This window comes from Myotis yumanensis, unplaced genomic scaffold (genome assembly GCF_028538775.1).
Source record: "Myotis yumanensis isolate MYYU_CA2020_CCGP unplaced genomic scaffold, mMyoYum1.0.hap1 SCAF_1, whole genome shotgun sequence".
In the NCBI taxonomy this organism is placed as follows: Eukaryota; Metazoa; Chordata; class Mammalia; order Chiroptera; family Vespertilionidae; genus Myotis; species Myotis yumanensis.
The window spans coordinates 72614933-72635630 of record NW_027223752.1 but is presented as its reverse complement, the minus strand read 5'-3'; the positions used below and the strand labels follow the sequence as shown (position 1 = coordinate 72635630).

The 20698-nt window shown below is 40.9% G+C and overlaps 1 protein-coding gene across 2 annotated transcripts in view; it reads left to right on the top strand.

Moving 5' to 3' along the window:
• BUB1B (BUB1 mitotic checkpoint serine/threonine kinase B) overlaps positions 1-20698 on the top strand; it is a 67622-nt gene that overhangs the window by 15059 nt on the left and 31865 nt on the right. For both annotated transcript variants that reach the window (XM_070405107.1, XM_070405098.1), the window contains exons 5-8: positions 7857-8053; positions 11781-11950; positions 12987-13201; positions 13382-13473. In XM_070405107.1, the coding sequence (XP_070261208.1) occupies positions 7857-8053; positions 11781-11950; positions 12987-13201; positions 13382-13473 (674 nt within the window). The remainder of the gene's footprint in view (positions 1-7856; positions 8054-11780; positions 11951-12986; positions 13202-13381; positions 13474-20698) is intronic.

Genomic DNA, 20698 nt, shown 5'->3' with positions numbered 1-20698 from the left:
ATCGGTCTGTTCAGGTGTTCTGTTTTTTCTTGGTTTTGTTTTGGAAGATTGTATGTTTCTAGGATTTTATCTATTTCTTCCAGATTATCTAATTTGTTAGCATACAGTTGTTCATAGTATTTTCTTACACTCCTTTGTATTTCTGTGGTGTCAGTTGTTAACTTCTCTTTCATTTCTGATTTTATTTATTTTGGTCCTCTATTTTCCTTGATGAATCTGGTTAAAGGTTTATCAGTCTTGTTCAGCTTTTCAGAGAACTTAAATCTGGTTTTATTGATCTATTGTGTTATCTTTTTAGACTGTTTTGTTTATTTCTTCTCTGATCTTTATTATTCCTTCCTTCTACTCACTTTGGACTTTGTTTGTTCTTGCTCTAGTTCCTTTAGGTGTAAGATTATATTGTTCATTTGAGGTTTTTCTTATTTCTTGAGGTATGCCTATAATGCTATAAATTTCCCTCTTAGGACTGATTTTACTATGTCCCATAGATTTGCATTTGTTGTGTTTTTATTTTTCTTTGTCTCTAAGTATATTTTGATTTTTTCCTTGATCTCATGGTTAACCCATGCATTGCTTAGTAACATGTTATTTAGCCTCTGTGTATTTGTTTGTGTTTAGTTGTTTTCTTGTAGTTTATTTCTAGTTTCATACCCTTGTGGACAGAGAAGATGCTTGATATGATTTCAGTCTTCTTAAATTTTTTGAGACATGTTTTGTGTCCTACAATGTAGTCCATCCTGGAAAATGTTCCATGTGCACTTGAAAAGAATGTATATTCAGGTGTTTTGGGGTGAAATGCTCTGAAAATATCATCTGGTCTAGTGTGTCATTTAAGGCTACTGTTTCCTTATTGATTTTCTGTTTGGACGATTTATCTTTAGATGTCAGTTGGGTATTAAAATCCCCTACTATGGCTTTATTACAGAGATTACTCCCTTTATGCCCCTCAAGTATACTTTATATATTTTAGTGCTCCTATGTTGGATGCATAAATGTTGAAAAGAGTTATATCCTCTTGTTGGCTTGATCCCTTTATCATTACGTAATGTCCTTTGTCTCTTATTGCCTTTGTTTAAAAGTCTATTTTGTTTGGTATAAATATTGCTACTCCAGGTGTTGTTGTTTTTTTCTTTTTTTTCATTTCCATTTGCATTAAATATGTTTTTTCCATCCCTTTACTTGCAGTGTGTGTGTGTGTGTGTCTTTCCATCTGAAGTGAGTCTCTGATAAACATATGTAAGGGTCTTGTTTTGTTATCCATTCCGCCACAGTGTGTTTTATGATTGCACATTTAAACCATTTGCATTTAGAGTAATTGTTGATATGTATTAATTGCCATTTTGTTATTTTCTTTTTATCTTTTTTTTTTTCCTTTTTCTTCTTAAAGCAATCCCTTCAACATCTATTGTAATGTTGATTTGGTAGTTATGAACTCCTTTAGCTTTTTCTTATTTGGCAAGGTCTTTATTTCTCCTTCAATTTTAAATTAGAGTGTTGCTGTCTTGGTTGTAGGTCCTTGCTTTTCATCACTTTATTTCGTACCAATTCCTCTGGCCTGAAAAATTTCTGTTGAGAAATCAGCTGACAATCCGATGGGAGTTCGCTTGTAGGTAACTAAGTCTTTTCTCTTGCTGCTTTTAAGATTCTCTTTTTGTCTTTAACCTTTGGCATTTTAATTATGATGTGTCTTGCTATAGACCTCTTTGAGTTCATCTTGTTTGGGATTCCCTGCACTTCCTGAACTTGTATGTCTATTTTCTTCACCAGGTTAGGGAAGTTTTCTGTCATTTTTTTCAAATAGGTTTTCAATTTCTTGCTCTCTCTCTTCTCCTTCCAGGATCACCATGCTGCTAATGTTGGTACAGTTGAAATTGTCACAAAGGCTCCTTACTCTGTCCTCACTTTTTTGGATTCTTTTTTCTTTTTGCTATTCTGATTGGGTGTGTTTTGCTTTCTTGTATTCCAAACTAGAGGCCTTTCGTGCAGGAGGGGGCCTTTCTTCCCCGAAACCCACTGGTTGGTGGCCTGGGCCTCCCTCTTTGGGGCCATCATAGAGCCTCCCGATTGATGGCTCCGCCAGCTGGTGGCCTGGGCCTCCCTCTGTGGGGTGATCATGGGGTGATGGCCGGTCCCCTGACCAATTGCATCGCACCCACCTTGGCTGGCCTGGTGCCAGTGGGTGTCATAGCGTGGTCCTGGATGGTCGTCCAGATGGTCGTTCCGCTGTTTGGCCATTCGGTCGATTTGCATATTATGCTTTTATAATATAGGATGGCTGATTTGATTCTCATCTTTATTTATTCTCCTGTTGATTCTCTGTAAATTACTTTTTTTTTTCTTGTTAATCCTCACCCAAGGATATTCTGCCCCTTGGATGTGTCACTTGTGGAGGTGGTTGGGTGGTGGTCTTTCGACTTGGTCTGAAGCTATCCATAGAACTTAGAGGGAGTGAGTCTAAGTGGTGAGTGGGCCCTTTAAGAGGAACTGCCTGGGATTCCGGCAGGCCTCTGTCTCCCTCAGCCACAATCCCCTCTGGTTTTTACATCCAGAAGTTATGGGGGCTTATCTTCCTGGCACTGGAACCCTGGAATGGGAGGCCTTGTGTGGGGTTGGGACACTTCATTCCTCAAGGGGAACCTCTGCAGCTGAGATATTCCTCCCAATTTTTAAAAAAATATTATTTTATTGAGCTTTTTACAGACAAGAAGGAAAAGGGATAGAGAGTTAGAAACATTGATAAGAGAGAAACACTGATCATCTGTCTCCTGCACACCCCCTACTGGGGATCAAGCCTGCAACCAAGGTACTACATGCCCTTGACTGGAATTGAACCCAGGACCCTTCAGTCCTCAGGCTGACACTCTATCCACTGAGCCAAACCACTTAGGGCTTCTCCCAATTTTTATCTGCCACACGTGGGACCAGTTCATTCCACATGTCCACCCTTTCTATCAGTCTCAATGTGGCTTCTGCTGCTGGTGCTGGTGCTTTTTTACCTTTTTATTTATTTTTTTATTGATTCTAGAGAGAGGATGAGAGAGAGAGAAATATTGATGTGAGAGAGAAACATTGATCAGTTGCCTCCTGCATGCGCCCCAACCAGGGTTCAAACCCACAACCTAGGTATGTGCCAGACTGAGAATCTAACCCACCACCTTATGGTGTACAGGACTATGCTCCAACCTAGTCACACTGTCCAGGGCGATGTGGCTTCTTCTTTAATCCCTAGTTGTAGGACTTCCATTTAGCCAGATTTCACCTAGTTCTGAATGATGGTTGTTCTGTAGTTTAGTTGTAATTTTGATGTGGTTGTGGGAGGAGGCAAGTATCATGTTTACCTACGCCGTCGTCTTGACTGGAAGTCTCTTATATAATATTCTTATATGGGTTTTATTAAGAGGTTACACTGGGTAAACCTCTAAAATGACTTAATCCCGGGATTCTATGGTTATATATTGTTAGAGCTATTAAAAGTAACAATTAGTTGATGCTATCTTGATGTTGGTATTGAAGAGCAATGACATTATTATAAAGTAAAAAAATCATAGTCTAGACTAGTGCTCCTGAAAGAATGGTCTGCAGACTGTTCAAGATAAGTATAAAAATTGAGTAGCCATTTAGAAATTTTGTTAACATTTGACATTGTCACAACATCCAAACATATTATCTATTTATCTAGTAACTTGTTATTGTATTTAAAAATATCAGTTCCACGATGGAATGTAAATTTTTGAACACCACACACACACACACACACATATCCCCCCCCCCCCCCCCCGCCCCAATACTGGCCCCTTCACCACAGATAATCTGAGAAACACTATTCTAGACAATCCTCAAATTCAAATGGTCAGCAATAATCTTAACATTGTATATGGATAACAAGGTGCATATTAAATTATTATTTTTTTCTTTATGGGATAGTCAGGAGAGTAACAGATGGTTTTCTGACTATCTTTTGATTTGCAGAAAGATGTCTCCAATCAGAGAGTTATTTTTATAAGGGATAATTACAGTCTAAGGAAATGTTTATTTTTAGAAAATATCCAGTATTTTTAGTTAAAATTGTTTTAGTTTGGCCTTTTAGAGCTTACCAAAAAGATTTTTTTGGGGGTGGTGAACATACAATATAGTGCACAGATAATGTATTGTGGAATTGTGCACCTGAAACCTTTATAATTTTGTTAACCAGTGTCACCCCAATACATTCAATAAAAAGGAAAAAGAAAAGATTTGTTTACCTTTTGGATCTAACTATGTTGTCCCTTAATTTATGTTTTCTTAAAGTGATCTCATTTAGCACTCTGGAATAACCATGGGACAGCCAGCTTTTATTGGCAGTTCCATGCTGCACAGAGTTATTCAGAGAGTTGTTAATAAAGTGAAATCTATGTTAAGACTGGATCTTACACTGATAACACATTCAGAATTGTAACTTTGCTTGAAGTACTATCACATATGGGAAAACATTACTAATTTGGGTAAGCAGAAAAAAATCATTTACTGAATTACTGCACAATTAAGCTATAAAATACTGTTTTTGTGAGAGAGATATATATATAAATGGAGCATTTCATTTATTCAACCATTTTCTACCAGTCCCTGGCTAAGGATTAGGATATAGTAGAGAGCAACGTTTTCTGTGTTTGTGGAGCTTACTTTATTGTGGAAGACAGATGTTAAGCAATTAATTGTAAAAGTAACAAAAAAAGAGGGCAAGTATTGAGTTGTGTGGGCATGCATATAAGGAGGACTTATTTCAGGCTAGACAATCAGGAAAAGGTAGGTATGAGAGAAAATACATCTAATAAGTAAACAGGAGAAAATGTTAGCCTCCCTGATAGTAAAAGAACTAATTGGAAAACTGAAATGCCATTTTTACATGAAATGAGGGAGTTTTAAAAAATGGTATTTGGGAATTACTATTAGCATTTTAAATTTGTATGACTCTTTTAAAAGGCAATTTTTAACTTTTTAACATAGTCCTAATAGGATTTTTTTCTTAAGAGAGTAATGTAAAACATGAATGGTTGTATGCATGAAGATATTTATTATAGAATTATTTGTAATTGAGCAAACTTAAAAGTTGTTTATTTAAAAAGTAATAGTGAAGAGTAAGCTGCAGCATGGAAAAAATGAGCGATGCACCAAGTGTAATAAAAACAATTTTGATTATTAAAGCTTTATAAAATGATTGAAAAAATCATCTTATTCTGTATAAGACTAAAGAAAGTACATCAAACTGTCAGTGGTGGGATTTTTAGTGATTTTCACCCATACCCCCTTTCTACTAGAATTATCTAGAATTACAAGTTCCTTCTAAAGTCCAGATTTGAGGACTCGGTCCCTGCATGTGAGGGAAGCAACCAATTGAAGTGTCTCTCTCACATCGATGCTTCTCTCTCTTTCTGTCTCTTTGTCTGTCTCTCCCTCCCTTTCACCCTCTCTAAAAATCAATGGAGAAAATACCCTCAGGTGAGGGTTAACAAAAATAAAAATAGAATAAAATACAGATTTAACCATGCCATATAACTCTCCCACACCAAAACACATACATTGACCCTAAGGTAAATTCAGAATTGATTAGCTTGACATTCAAGACCTGTCACACCTTTTTTTCCAAACTCCTATCTTGCCTACACCCCAACAAACAATTCTCTATGCCTAGAGTGCCCTTCCCTTTCCCATTCTCTACCTGATGTGAGTCAAATCTTCCTTTAAGGCTACACTCAAATATCATACCTTCTTGTAGTCTTTCCTCCTTTTTCTCACAAATTAATCTCTTCTGTTCTCTTTGTAGGTCCTCTTTTGTCTTCTTTTTAGGTTCTCTCAGTATCATGCTTACAACATTATATTATAACTAGTGCCCTGGTGCAGGGATTTGTGCACATTGAAAGGATATTAATTAGAAGGTGGCCAGCTCGGTGGGACTGGGCAAGATACCTGGACACGCCCTGGAGCCAACCTCCCTTGGTCCTTCCCCAGCCGGCTGCCTTGGCACTGCGGCTCGATGGGCGTCTGTGGAGTGAGCAGGGTCCCTCCGGCAGGTGGGGTCCCTCGGCCTGGCCTGTGGGGATCGGGCCAAAACCGGCTCTCTGAAATCCCCCAAGGGGTCCTGGATTGCAAGAGGGCAGTTCTCAGGTGACATACCCTGGAACTGGGCTCCCTCCTCTCTGGTTCCGGGGTGCGTCACCCAGAACTGCCACTACCAAGTCACCACAGCTCGGAAGCTCCTGCATTGAGCATCTGCCCCCTGGTGGTCATTGTGTGTCGTAGCTACCGGTCCAACGGTCGCTTAGCCTTTTATATATATATACTAGAGGCCCTGTGCACAAAAATTTGTGCACTCGGGGAGGGGGGCGTTCCCTCAGCCCGGCCTGTGCCCTCTCGCAGTCTGGGACCCCTTGGGGGATGACCACCTGCTGGCTTAGGCCCGCTCCCCGGGGGATTGGGCCTAAGCTGGCAGTCAGACATCCCTCTGGCAGCCCGGGAGCCCTCGGGGGATGTCCACTTGCCAGCGGGGAGCAGGCCTAAGCTGCAGTCGGACATCCTTAGCACTGCTGAGGAAGTGGGAGAGGCTCCCACCACCACCACTGTACTGGCAGCCGTCAGCCCGTCTTGTGGCTGAGCAGAGCTCCCCCTGTGGGAGCGCACTGACCACCAGGGTGCAGCTCCTGCATTGAGCGTCTGTGCCCTGGTGGTCAGTGTGTGTCATAGTGACCAGTCATTCCCAGTCATTCTGCTGTTAGGGTCAATTTGCATATTACCTTTTATTATATAGGATAGAGGCCTGGTGCACAGGTGGGGGCCGGCTGGTTTGCCCTGAAAGGTGTCCCGGATCAGGGTGGGGCTCCTGCTTGGGTGCCTGGCCAGCCTGGGTGAGGGGCTGATGGGTGTTTGCAGGCTGGTCACACCCCCTTCAGGTTGGGGGTCCCCACTGGGGTGCCTGGCAAGCCTGGGTGAGGGGCTGATGGCTGTTTGCAGGCTCGTCAAGCCCTAACCAGTGGGGACCCTCACCCCATGGAGGTTTGGCCAGCCTGGGTGAGGGGCTGATGGCTGATTGCAAGCTGGTCACACCCCCTTCAGGGTGGGGGTTCCCACTGGGGTGCCTGGCCAGCCTGAGTGAGGGGCTGATGGCTGTTTGCAGGCTGGTCACACCCCCTTCAGGGTGGAGGTCCCCACTGGGGTGCCTAGCCAGCCTGGGTGAGGGGCTGATGGCTGTTTGCAGGCTCATCAAGCCCTAACCAGTGGGGACCCTCACCCCATGGAGGTTTGGCCAGCCTGGGTGAGGGGCTGATGGCTGTTTTCAGGCTGGCCACACCCCCTTTAGTGTAGGGGGTCCCCACTGGGGTGCCTGGTCACTCTGGGTGAGGGACTGAGGGCCCTTTTCAGGCTGGCCAAGCGCGCCCCCCCCCCCCCCGGTGACAGAAGCCCAGCCTCTCCTTTTTTTTCTTTTTCTTTTTTTTAAATTCTGAGATTTATTTACCTTCTATAATTGAAACTTTGTAGCCTTGAGAGGAGCTCAGAGCTGTCCAGGGCGGGTGGGAGGGAAGCTTGGCTTCCTCCATCATTGGGGCAACCAAGCCTCCTGCTTGCTCCAGCTCCATGGCTGCCGGCTGCCATCTTGGTTGGCTTAATTTGCATATAGTTGCTCTGATCGGCTGGTGGGCGTGGCTTAAGGCATAGCAAAGGTACGGTCAATTTGCATATTTGTCTTTTATTAGTATAGCTAGATAGATAGTTACTTTTTTTCAATGCAGAAACTACAGATAGTATCTCCAAGTGATTGTTTGGCACATAATAGACAATAAGTGAATAGAAATTGGTTAACTGTTAATGCTTTTAATTTGTTACAGGGGCATTTATGCAACGAGCCTTTGGATATGTACAGTTATTTACACAACCAAGGGATTGCCATTTCACTTGCTCAGTTCTATATTTCATGGGCTGAAGAATACGAAGCTAGAGAAAACTTTAAGAAAGCAGATATGATATTTCAGGAAGGGATTCAACGGAAGGCTACACCACTGGAAAGATTACAATCCCAGCACCGGTAAAATGCTTCTCTAGAACTTGTTTTAACTCTTTATAACTAGTGGCTATAAATGGTCATTTTTGCATCTAATAAAGTACTCTCCATGGATTGGCATGTTTACTTAGTTAATATTCAGTTTTTTAAAAGGCATATTTAATGTACTGTAAAATTCATTCTATGGTGTAGTGTTTTATAAGTAGTTTTCACAAATGAAAAGAGACATGTAACCATTATCATGATCATAATACCCTAGTAAACTAGTTCCACCACTCCATAGAATTCTATCATGCTATCCCTTTGTGCTCAACACCTACTCTCACTCCCAACTCCTGTCAACAACTGATTTATTCTCTCACCCTACAGTTTTGCCTTTTCCATAATATCATATAAATGGAATGATAAAATATATAGCCTTTTGTGTTTGGCTTCTTTCATTTAGCATAATGCATTTGAGGTGTACGAGTTCTTTATATATTCTGAATACAAGTCTTTTGTCAAATAAGTGATGTGTAAGCCATTCTCCCAGCTTAACTCTGGTCTATTCATTCTCTTAACAATTTCTTTTATAGAATAAAAGTTTTTAATTTTGAAGTAGTCTGACATTAGTTATTTCTTATGGATTGTGCTTTTGTAATATCTGAGAATTTTGTCTAGCCAAAAGTCACAAAGATTTTCTCCATTGTTTTCATCTTGAAATTTTATAGTTTACTTTTCACATTTAGATCTGTGATCCATTTTGTGTTATTTTTTAAAATATATATATTTTATTGATTTTTTACAGAGAGGAAGGGAGAAGGATAGAGAGTTAGAAACATTGATGAGAGAGAAACATTGATCAGCTGCCTCCTGCACACTCCCTACTGGGTATGTGCCCGCAACCAAGGTACATGCCCTTGACCGGATTTGAACCTGAGACCCTTGAGTCTGCAGGCCAACACTCTCCACTGAGCCAAACCGGTTAGGGCAATTTTGTGTTAATTTTTATAAGATTTGGGTCAAAGTTCTTTGCAGTTGAAAAGACTCTCCATTATGTTGCCTTTGCACATTTGTCAAAAATCAGTTTCAGTTTGATGATTTGTGTAGTTTTATTTCTGTTACTCTATTTTGTTCTATTGATTTGTATATTCATTAGTCTATACCATGTTATCTAGATTACTGTAGCTTTATAATAAATCTGGAAATTAGGTAATATGAATTCTCTAACTGTTCTTTTAGCTCTTCTGATTCTTTTGACTATAATGTGTTGATTTTTCTTGGGGTTCATTTAAGATTTTTTTCTTTAACATTGGTTTTCAGCAGTTTGATTGTGATGTGTCTAGATGTAATTTAATCCATTTGGGGTTTAATGGGCTTTTAAAATTTTGTTAAATGAATACCTTTCACAAATTTTGAAAAGTTTTCAGTCATGATTTTAAAAATATTTTTCTGAGCCTATATTTTTTTCTTTATTCTTCTGGGACTTCAGTTATACATATGTTAAACCTTTTTTAAAAAAATTTTTATTGCCCTAACCAGTTTGGCTCAGCGGATTGAGCATCGGCCTGCGGACTCAAGGGTCCCAGGTTCGATTCCGGTCAAGGGCATATACCTTGGTTGTGGGTACATCCCCAGTGGGGAGTGTGCAGGAGGCAGCTGATTGATGTTTCTAACTCTCTATCCCTCTCCCTTCCTCTCTGTAAAAATCAATAAAATATATATTTAAAAAAATTTTATTGATTAAGTTATTACATATGTGTCCTTATCCCCACATTACCCCCCATCCCCCCCACTCATGCCCTCACCCCCCTGTTGTCTATGTCCGTTGGTTAGGCCTATATGCTTGCATATAAGTCCTTTATGTTAAACCTTTTGATTATTGTTCCACCAGTCCCTGAAGCTCAGTTCCTGTTTTAATAAAATTTAAACCTTTTTTCTTTCTATTCTTCAGAATGGCCAATTATTGATTTTGTTTTCGGGTTCGTTTACTCTTTCGTCAGCCCTCTTCATTTTGATATTGAGTCCATCCAGTAAATTTTTTATTTTAGATAATTGTGTTTTTCAGTTCTAAATTTCCATTTGATTCTTTTTATATATTCTGTGTCTCTGTTAAGAACTTTAGTCTTTTCATTTCAAATGTTTCTACGTTTATCTCATGGAGCATAGTTATAATAGCTGCTTTAAAATCTCTGAAAACTCCCAGCACACCTGTGTCATCTGTTGTGTGTGTGTGTGTGTGTGTGTTTCTTTTGGTTAATCCTGCGAGGATATTTTTCCATTGATTTTTTTTAGAGAGAGTTGAAGGGAGGGGGAGAGACAGAGAGAAACATTGATGGGAGAAAGACACATTGATTGTTTGCCTCCCACACAGGCCCCAACCAGGTCCAGGGATTGAGCTTGCAACCAAGATACGTGCTCTATAGACTGGAATCGAGCCTGGGATCCTTCAGTTCATGGGCCCATGCACTATCCACTAAGCCAAACCAGCTAGGGCACCTGTGTCATCTTATTGTTAGTATCTCTTGATTATCTTTTTCTTTGAGAATTGGTCACATTCTCCTGGTTATTTGTGTGTCAAATAATTTCGGATTATATCCTGGACATTTATAATGATACTATATGTTATTAGACTCTGGGCCCTATTGGTTAATATTCTGTGGAGAATGTTGAATGTCTTAGTAGGCAACCAATATTCAGATGTCTCAAGTTCTTATCTTATGTGGCTAGTGATTTCAATGTCTGTTAAATATTCAAGACCTTAGGGGTCTATCTCATGTGTGTTGCTCATTGGTTGTTCTGGGACTTGGGCAGTGGTTTATATTATAGTTCAGTTCTCACAGCCTTTTCTGTTCTGCCATGATTCTGCCCTGTGCATACATAACTGAGGAGTGAGTCTAGGGTTTGTGTCAATTCCTGTACAGAATTAGGAGATCCTCTTCCTTCAGCACATCCTCTCCCTTATTTCTCCCATACCCATTGGTCCTCAGAGTCCCCCTTCCCCAGTCCTCTGGCCAGAAAGATGAGGTTTCTCTAGGAGTTTTAACTTTCCACACCACCTTTGCAACAATTCAAAACCACAAGAAAAAAGAGAAGGGAAAACAAACAGGAAACAACCCCATGTGGGTTATTTCCTGAAGTTTGTCTCCTCTCCACAGTTCACTTGCTTTTGTTTACTTTTCAGAGGCCTCAGTTGCTTTTTTGTATTATATCTAAAGATTTTAGTTCTAATCAAAGAGAGAGAGGGGAAGCGGGAGGAAGGAAGAGAGAGAGAAGTACGTGCTATCATGGGCATACTCCATGTTGGGGGCAGTGTGTGGAGAAAGAGACATAAAGGCAGTGATAAAATAACGTGACAAGATGTTAACAATTGGTGAATCTACATGAAGGGTATTTAGGTACTTATTTACTCTTGTTAACTTTAAGTTTTATAATAAAAAATTGGTGGGAAACTCTGACTTTAATAAATTCTGTAATCTTAGTTACCCTGATTTTATCCTCAGACCAACGTAATGGTGATCTTCAGAATATTTTTAATTAAGTCAAATTTGGACATTTAAAAGGGGGTGTTAAATCATTCTAGCCCAAACCTTCTCTGATCTCAAGGTGGTTTTCTTTATTCCTAAGTGAATAAACACTTTCTTTGGGCTTTTTCTACATATTTCTTCTCCCATCCTACCCTTCTCCCTTGTTTGTTTTAACAAATTAGAATTTTGAATCCGGTGAGTAGTATTCATCTCACCAAAAGTTAATTGTTCATTTTTTACTTTAGACAATTCCAAGCTCGAGTGACTCGGCAAACTCTGTTGGTACTTGAGAAAGAAGAAGAGGAGGAAGATTTGGGGTCCTCTGTACCACAACGAAGTACACTGGCTGAACTAAAAAGCAAAGGGAAAAAGACGGCAAGAGCTCCAATCAGCCGTATAGGAGGTGCTCTCAAGGGTATGTTTGTTAAATGTTATTATGGGAAATTCTTAGCCTCAGGTGGTAGGCAAATTATGTAAAGAGATGATATATATATGTAGACATTGTCCTAGTATTTTGAGTACTAGGTAGCAAAAAGAGGGAAGCCTAAGGAGAGTTGATATTACAATGTACACAAAAACCAAAACTTGTCAGCAATTTTGTGTCTTAATTTTTAAAAAAATATAGGAAGCATCAAAAGTTTTTGAGTTTAAGAGTTGTTAGTTGAAAAAAGATATGTCTTGTCAAAATAAAGTTTACATGTCCAGAGCCTAAGAGAATGTATTAACACGGTCTGTAGTCTTTTGGGGCCAAAAATTGGGCTCTCTTTGTATTTACATCTAAAGATGAACAATAATAAGCTTTTTTTAATTCACTTTTTTTTAGGTAAATTTTATGTTCATAGCAACATTGAACAAAAGGTACAGAGAGCAATAAGCTTTTATTAACTAAATTTATAGCAGTTAGACATGTAAATGAGAATATTTTTTAAAACTCTCTTACCCTTTCTTGGTATCAACTTACCAATATTTAGACTGTTTCTTGTAGATCCTACTATTAGAGTATAAGAGAGTATATGGTCCTAAAGAACATTTCATTCATATCATGATGAGGGTTGATTGTATTAAGCAGCCCCACAACAGAAAACACTCCTAATAAATGGACTAATTTTAATTTGTCTTCATTAGATTCGGTATGTCTCAACTGATTTCCATTGACAGAAAATTTTAAACTGAAAAATGAAGACTTAGGTTAGGTTAGTCTCTGATAAAACTAGACAATGTTAGAATGATGACTAAAGGAAGATATAGAATTTAGTGGGGTTTTTTGATATCTATGAATAAAAGATTGTAGGTGAGGGAAAGGAGCGAGAATATAGGTAACAAACACTGGATTAAAAAATTACTAATTATCTTTTAAAATCTCTTTGATTCTGTGGTAGCAGAAGTAACCTTATCTGGCATCTGAGTTGGATAACTAAAAATTTTACATGGTTTTAATATTTTTCTCCTAGCTTCAAACCAGAACAGAGGACTCCAAAATCCACTTCCTCAACCCATGCAGAGTAATTCTAGAATTACTGTTTTTGATGAAAATGCTGATGAGGCCTCTATAGCAGAGCTGTCTAAATCTACAGTCCAGCCATGGATAGCACCCCCTGTGTCCAGGGCCAAAGAAAATGAGCTGCAAGCGGGCCCTTGGAACGTAGGCAGGCCTTTGGAATACAGGGTAAGGACTCTTACTTTGATCCAGTGTCTTTGCCAACATAAAAAAAGACTTCAGATTTAGATTAGATTAAAGGAGTATTTTTAGCATTTTTTAAAAAAAATTCTTGCATAATTAGGCATGGTCTGCATATGTTGTGTCAGAATGTAAAGCCATGGTAATTTTCATTTTCTTCATTGCCAGCCTCATGACAATACAACTTCTGTGACAGCTGTACCCTCCATGCTGCCCAGTTTTACTCCATATGTAGAAGAGACTGCACAGCAGCCTGTTATGTGAGTTTGATTTCCTGATTTTTTGAGGTGGGAATTATTAAGCGTGGGCAGAGGTACCTATCCTAATTCCCAAAGGTATTTTCATCTTTGTGAGTATGAAAGTAACGAAAGTTTTGTGTTTCCTTTATGTCTATATTCCTTTGAGTATGTTAGGGCTAAAAGATCATTGGTAATATTCTTACTGAAAAATAAACTTAATAGGTTTATATTTACATTGTTATAAGTCAAAGATAACCACTGTGATTCAAGTGAGATGTTCTACCTTTATTATTAACAGGAATTAGAAATTATGATAGTGTTTCCTCTGACTCTGCTCTTTCCTTCCAAATATTTTTTTCTTTTTCTTCCTAGTCCTTAGCATTTCTGTTTGTAAGAAAGAGTGCTGACTAGATAATCGGGCAGTCTGAGATTTAGTCTAAAACATAACATTGTGGCATTATAATACTAGATCGTATTTTGTGCCCCAGTGCAACTTAACTCATAACTAATCTATAACCCTCTACTACTATACAGTAGGTAGTGTAGCAGAGTAAAAATAGATAAGATTTAGAGTAAAAATACTGTCTTGTTAAGAGCTCATCACTAGGGAGGTTAGTCTTTTTTAAAAATATATTTTTTATTGATTTTAGAAAGAGAGGAAGGGAGAGGGAGAGAGAGATAGAAACTTCAATTGGCTGCCTCCTGCAGACCCCCTACTGAGGATTGAGCCTAAAACCCAGAATCAAACTGGCAACCTCTTGGTGCATGGGTGAACACTCAACACTAAGCCAAACTGGCATGGCAGGAGATTGCTCTTAAGAAAATAATGAGTATTTATAAAAAATTACCTGAAAAAGTTGATAACAAATATTTATGGGTGTTTAATTTTTTTAATGTTTCAAATTACTTTTTAGAAACAATTATGTCAGAATAAATATGGTATAGAAAATGTTCAACTCTATTTTCATTAAACTCTTTCATGGATGTCTTGTTTGACTTTTCTATAACATTTTTGTTTAGTTTGTGTTTTTCTTAACATGTTTCAGAACTCTTGATAGATTAAGAAAACCAGCAAAACTCTGTAATAGGAGTTGTAAATATTTTCCTCTAGTTTTCCACTTATCTTTTGATGTTGCCTAGCAGCAACCATTATAACTATATTTTAATTTCTTACAACAATCAAATTTTACCATCTTTGCCCTAGCCGGTTTGGCTCAGTGGATAGAGCACCGGCCTGCGGACTAAAGGGTTCCAGGTTTGATTCCAGTCAGGGGCACATGCCCGGGTTGCAGCCTCCTACACCCAGTAGGAGGCGTGCAGGAGACAGCCAATCAATGATTCTCTCTCATCATTGATGTTTCTATCTCTCGCTCCCTCTCCCTTCCTCTCTGAAATCAATAAAAAAAATATTTTAAAAAAAACAACAAATTTTACCATCGTGTGTTTTTTTTTAATGATAATTTTGTTTTTCTCAAATGTCATTTATTAGAAAATAAAATTCCAGAGAAAGTAGGAGATACAAGGACAGCTGGGAAGTGGGTACAGTACACAGACCTCTTTAAATCAGGGGCATAGAGGATCAAAATAAAATGAGCTACAGGCAGCCCTGGCTGGGTGGTTCATTTGGTTGGAGTATTGTCCTGTATACCAAAAGGTTGTGTATAGGTTCTATTCCTAGTCAGGGCAAATATCTAGGTTGCAGGTTTGATCCCCAGTTGAATCCCCAGTCAGGGTGCGAGGAGGGAACCGATCAACCTTCCTTCCTACTTATCTTCCTTACTTCCTTCCTACCTTTCTCTCTCTCTCTCTCTCTCTCTCTCTCTCTCTCTCTCAAAAAGGCAATAAAAACATATCCTCAGGTGAGGATCGAAAAAAAAAAGAGCTACAGGCAAAAAGCCAGTTACACATCTATGGTCCATTCACCTAGAGAGGTTCACTCTTGTTCCCCACATCCCTTACCCCTCCCCACAGCAGTCAGCTTTATCCTTGGTGTTTTCAATTAAACAACAACAAAAAAAGTTTAGCCCTACCTGGTTTGGCTCAGTGGATAGAGCGTCAGCCTGTGGACTGAAGAGTCCCAGGTTCAGTTCTGGTCGAGGGCACATGCTTGGGTTGCGGGCTCGATCCCCAGTAGGGGGTGTGCAGGAGGCAGCCGATCGGTGATTCTCTCTCATCATTGATGTTTCAGTCTCTCTCTCCCTCTTCCTTCCTTTCTGAAATCAATAAAAATATATTAAAAAAAAAAAAAAAAAAAGTTGCCGAAACCGGTTTGGCTCAGTGGATAGAGCGTCGGCCTGTGGACTGAAGGGTCCCGGGTTCGATTACGGTCAAGGGCATGTACCTGGGTTGCGGGCACATCCCCAGTAGGAGATGTGCAGGAGGCAGCTGGTCGATGTTTCTCTCTCATCGATGTTTCTAACTCTATCTCTCTCTCCCTTCCTCTCTGTAAAAAATTAATAAAATATATTTAAAAAAAAAAAAAAAAAAGTTTAAACTTTCTTGCCACCTGATGGTTTCTTCCTCTCCAGTTAATGGAATGAATCAGCAAAAGGGGGAATTTCTGATCCTTGGAGCTGGAGAGGAAGCTGAGGAGGGACAAACAGTTCAAAAGTATCCCCCATTAACTCTGTTCCACAATCATGGGGCACATCCAGCCTATTCTAGTTTAAAACATTAATAAGAAATTCAAATTCTCTCCCCCATTTTTTTAAGGAAGATAATGCTTTGGAGGCACAAGAGTGAATTTCAAATCCAAGTGGTAGGAAATGAGTATCTATCTATACTAATAATCTATACTAATAAAAGGGTAATATGCTAATTAGACCAGGAGACCTTCTGGACAAAACTATGGTGGCGGGGCTGAGGCAGAGGTGGTTAGGGGCGATCAGGCCAGGAGGGGAGGGCAGTTAGGGGCAATCAGGCCGGCGGGGTGGGGGACAGTTGGGGGCAACTAGGCTGGTGGGGCGGGCAGTTGGGGTGATCAGGCAGGCAGGGGGGGCAGATGGGGGTGACCAGGCTAGCAGCGGGGGGCAGTTGGGGACAAGCAGGCCGGCAGGGCGGTGCAGTTGGGGGCGAGCAGATCAGGCAGGCAGATGAGCGGTTAGGAGCCAGCATCCCGGATTGCAAGAGAATGTCTGACTGCCGGTTTAGGCCCAATTCCATAGGGATCCCCTGAGGGGTCCCAGATTGGAGAGGGTGCAGGCCAGGCTGAGGGACACCCCAACCATCCTGTGCACAAATTTTGTGCACCAGGCCACTAGTGTATATATATAAAAGGCTAATATGCAAAGTTTCCCCTCGGGAGTTCAACCGGGAGACCGGGAGTTCGATTGCTCGCTATGACATGCACTGACCACCAGGGGGTGGCACAGAATGAAGGAAGGCCCCTGATCGCCAGCTAGGCCTAGGGACCCTACCCGTGCATGAATTTTGTGCACCAGACCTCTAGTTAAAATATAAGAGTCACAGTCTCTCCCTCCCAGCTCCAGGGGATCAATCATCACTCTAATCCAGCCTCCTTGAGAACAAAGAAAATCATTGGAAATCCTCCTGAGGATATGTTTTTATTGGATATGAGGTACGGGGGAGGGATGAGAGAGAGAGAGAGAGAGAGAGAGAGAGAAAAACATCAATGTGAGAGAGAAACATTGATCAGTTGCCTGCCCCTGGCTCATGCCATGCTGGGATGGAACTCTCAGCCTTTTGGTGCACAGGACAACACTCCAAATAACTGACCCACCCAACTAGGGCAGGAAAAATAAGTCTTAATGGGACCCCATGCCCCTTTCCTTCAGATAAGGCATCCCTTTGGCTCCAGATTACATAGGTTTATGGCCCCATAGAATGAGGGAAATTCTTATTAAAAATGTGAAAGAAATGGAGCTTGGGGGAGAAGCAGCACAAGAGGAGTGCTGGGTTATGGGAAAGGCTTCCAAGAATTATCCAGCTGGCAGCCATGTTGGCATCTGCAGCCTAGGAGCGCCCTTCCCAGGACCCAGATGCCTTTGGGTGAAAGAAATCAAGGGCCAAGGCATCATATTATCCCACAGAGAAAAATGACGAGAGTGACCCATGAAGGAGCAGCCCCAGCATATTCACAGGGACCAGAAGGGTGAGAGAATGGAGGAGTAGAAGGCATATTCAGGGCAAGTCCTAGCAAAGTAGGTGAAGACAAGAGGAAAATCTCCCTGGTCACCCCCCAGCCCCCCGAAAGAGCACTAGTTCCTGAATACAGGTCCTTTGCAGAACTCCATAAGAAAGGCCCTTCCTTACACACACAGGAATCACATTGCTCTCCTTTGGAGGCAAAACCAGAAAGTCTGGCAGCACAGACCTTAGTCCAGCATACTCAGCCCTTCCTGCTCCTCCCAGACTTAGAGAGCGGAGTTCTAATGGAGGACTCACTGGGCGCCTCCCCAAATAATTCCTATAGAGAGAAAAACAAACACACACAGACCTAGGGGAAAAGTCCAGTAAGAACCTTAAATCATACAAAAAGTCCAAATAGCCTTCCTCTTTTTGCCTTCTGACGCATATGTGAGTCCCTTCTTACAAGGCTTTTGTCCAGTTAGGACAACATTACTATTTCATTTTTTAAAAATAAAATTAAAGCCCTGGTCAGTGTTTCACTCTCAGGTTGATGTTTCTCTCCTCCCTTCCTTCCTCTCTCTGTAAAAATCAATTTGAAAATCTTTTTAAAAAATAAAATAAAGATATCTGCCCTGGCCAGTGTGGCTTAGTTGGTTGGAGCATTTTCCCATACACTGAAGGGTGGTAGGTTCAATTCCTGGTCAGGGCACTTACTCAGGTTGTGGTTCATCCCTGGTCCAGGTGAGTACAGGAGGCAACCGAACAATGTTTCTCTCTCCCTTCCTCTGTCTCTCTTTACAAAAAAGAAGAAGAAGAAGATATCCACATTGCTCCCTTGACACAAGGTAAACTTAAAAAACTTTGTTGCAACCTCACAGCCTGCAAGGTCCTGTTCATTAACAACCAACTCAAACTCAGTCTGCAGAGGAAGGGATGGCAGAGAGCTTCTTACCTCCTATCACCGAGGCCCCATCCACCTGGACAACAAGGAGACCAGCCAAGGGCTCTGCCCCTTCACAAGGAAAAGACAAGTCATGCCTGGAGAGTCCTCTCCACCAGCTCCATCACCAGCACGAGGTCCAGGCCAGGGCTCTGCTGGGCTCATGAGGTCTCATGACTTCAAGATTATACTTTGAACCAGCAGATCCTAGTTTGCACCTGACCAAGGAGAAGGTTCTCCCAGAATCCTTGCTCACTTAGCACACTCAGCTGTAGTTCCTGCTGCTGCAGGTCTCCCTTGGGGATCTCATCATACACCAGCATTTCATTGTAGGTGGGGTTGCAGGTTTTTTGAGCCACTTTGGTTTTTTTCTTCATAATGGTTTTCTGAGGGTCAGGAAGGAGGAAAATCTTCACATAGGGGTCACTGTTATTCCCATCCAGGAGCTGTTGCAAGCCCCAAATATGCATCACCATGAAGAAGAGTTTATTGTTTTTGTAGGAGATGGATATCTTCATTTCCCTTCCCCACTTCCTAATGGGATGGGGCCCAAGAGCCATCTTAGGACTTGGGAACTGGGTTGGTGCTTGGATCCTTTTCATCCCAAGGCAGGGGGTGGAAGAAGGTATATACCAAATCACACTCAGCCACCTCCAGGTGGTATGGATCAAATGCTTCTTTTTTTTTTTTTTGCTGGTGTTACTGCAACCTAACTACCTCTGCTTTTACTCATCCCATTCATTCTTTATAATGTCACAGATCTTCAATGCAAATCTGATTGTGTCATTTCCTGACCAGAGTCCCTTGCTAGCTCCCCATAACCTATGGGATGAAACCTAAACTCCTTAACATAAATTATTAGGCCATTTATGATTTTACTTCTACTAATATCTCCAATTTTCTCCCCCATATATAGTCACATTATACTGTTGAACTTGTCTAGAATAGCCAGTCTTTGGACATTTAAGTTCTTTTGTTCTATTTTTGGCTATCTATATTAATAATAGAGGAATATGCAAATTGTCCAGGATGCCATCACAGTAACTACCGAACAGCAGGCTGCGTGGGGCGAACAGGCCAGCAGGGGGTGCAGTTGAGGGCAACCAGGCCAGCAGGGAGGGTAGTTGGGGGCAACCAGCCCGGCGGGGCGGGGGGGGCAGTTGGGGGCTATCAGGCAGGCAGACAGGCAGGTGAGCAGTTAGGAGCCAGCGGTCCCGGACTGTGAGAGGGATGTCCCTGGGATTGGGCCTAAACCGGCAGTCGGACATCCCCTGAGGGGTCCCAGATTGGCGAGGGTGCAGGCTGGGCTAAGGGGTCCCCCACCCCTGTGCACGAATTTCGTGCACCGCGCCTCTAGTTATGAAGAATGCTTCTTTGAACATTTGTATATGTTTTTGTGTAGACATGTTTTCACTTCTTTTGGGTATATACCTAGAAGGGGAGTTGGAGAGTTATGTATTAACTCCATGCTTAATATTTCGAGGAACTGTTAAACTTTTTCCAAAGAGACTGCTCCTTTTTATATTTCTACAATGCCATAATGAGGGTTTCGATTTCTCCACATCCTTATTAACACTTATTATCAATTTTTTGTTTGTTTGTTATTGCCTTTGTGAAGTGGTATCTCATTAGGGTTAGTGATGTTGAACATCTTTTCATGGGCTTATTGGTCACTTGTGTATCTTATTTAGAGAACTGCCTATCAAATCCTTTGTCTATTTTTCAGTTGGATTATCTGTCTTTTATAGTTGAGTTGTAAGAGTTTATATATTCTGGATAGAAGTCCATCCTTTTATTTCTTGTACTTTTGGTGTTGTATCTAAGAAGACTTGGCCTACTCAAAGGCATAAAGATTTACTCCTATGTTTTCTTCCAAGAGTTTTATAGTTTTAACTCTTACATGTCTGTGACCCATTCTTAGCTAATGTTTGTGTATGGTATAAGGAAGGGAGGGAGTCCAACTTCATTCTTCTGCATGTGGATGCCAGTTGTTCCAGGACCATTTGTTGGGAAAACTTTTTTCCCCATTGAATAGTCTTGGTATCCCGATGAAAATCAATTGACCATAATGTATGGGTTTATTTCTGGACTCTTAAGTCTATTCCATTGATCTATATATCTATCCTTATGCCAGTACCAAGCAGTCTCGATTACTGTAGATTTATGACAACTTTTGAAATCCGGAAGTGTAAGTCCTCCAACTTTGTCCTTTTTAAA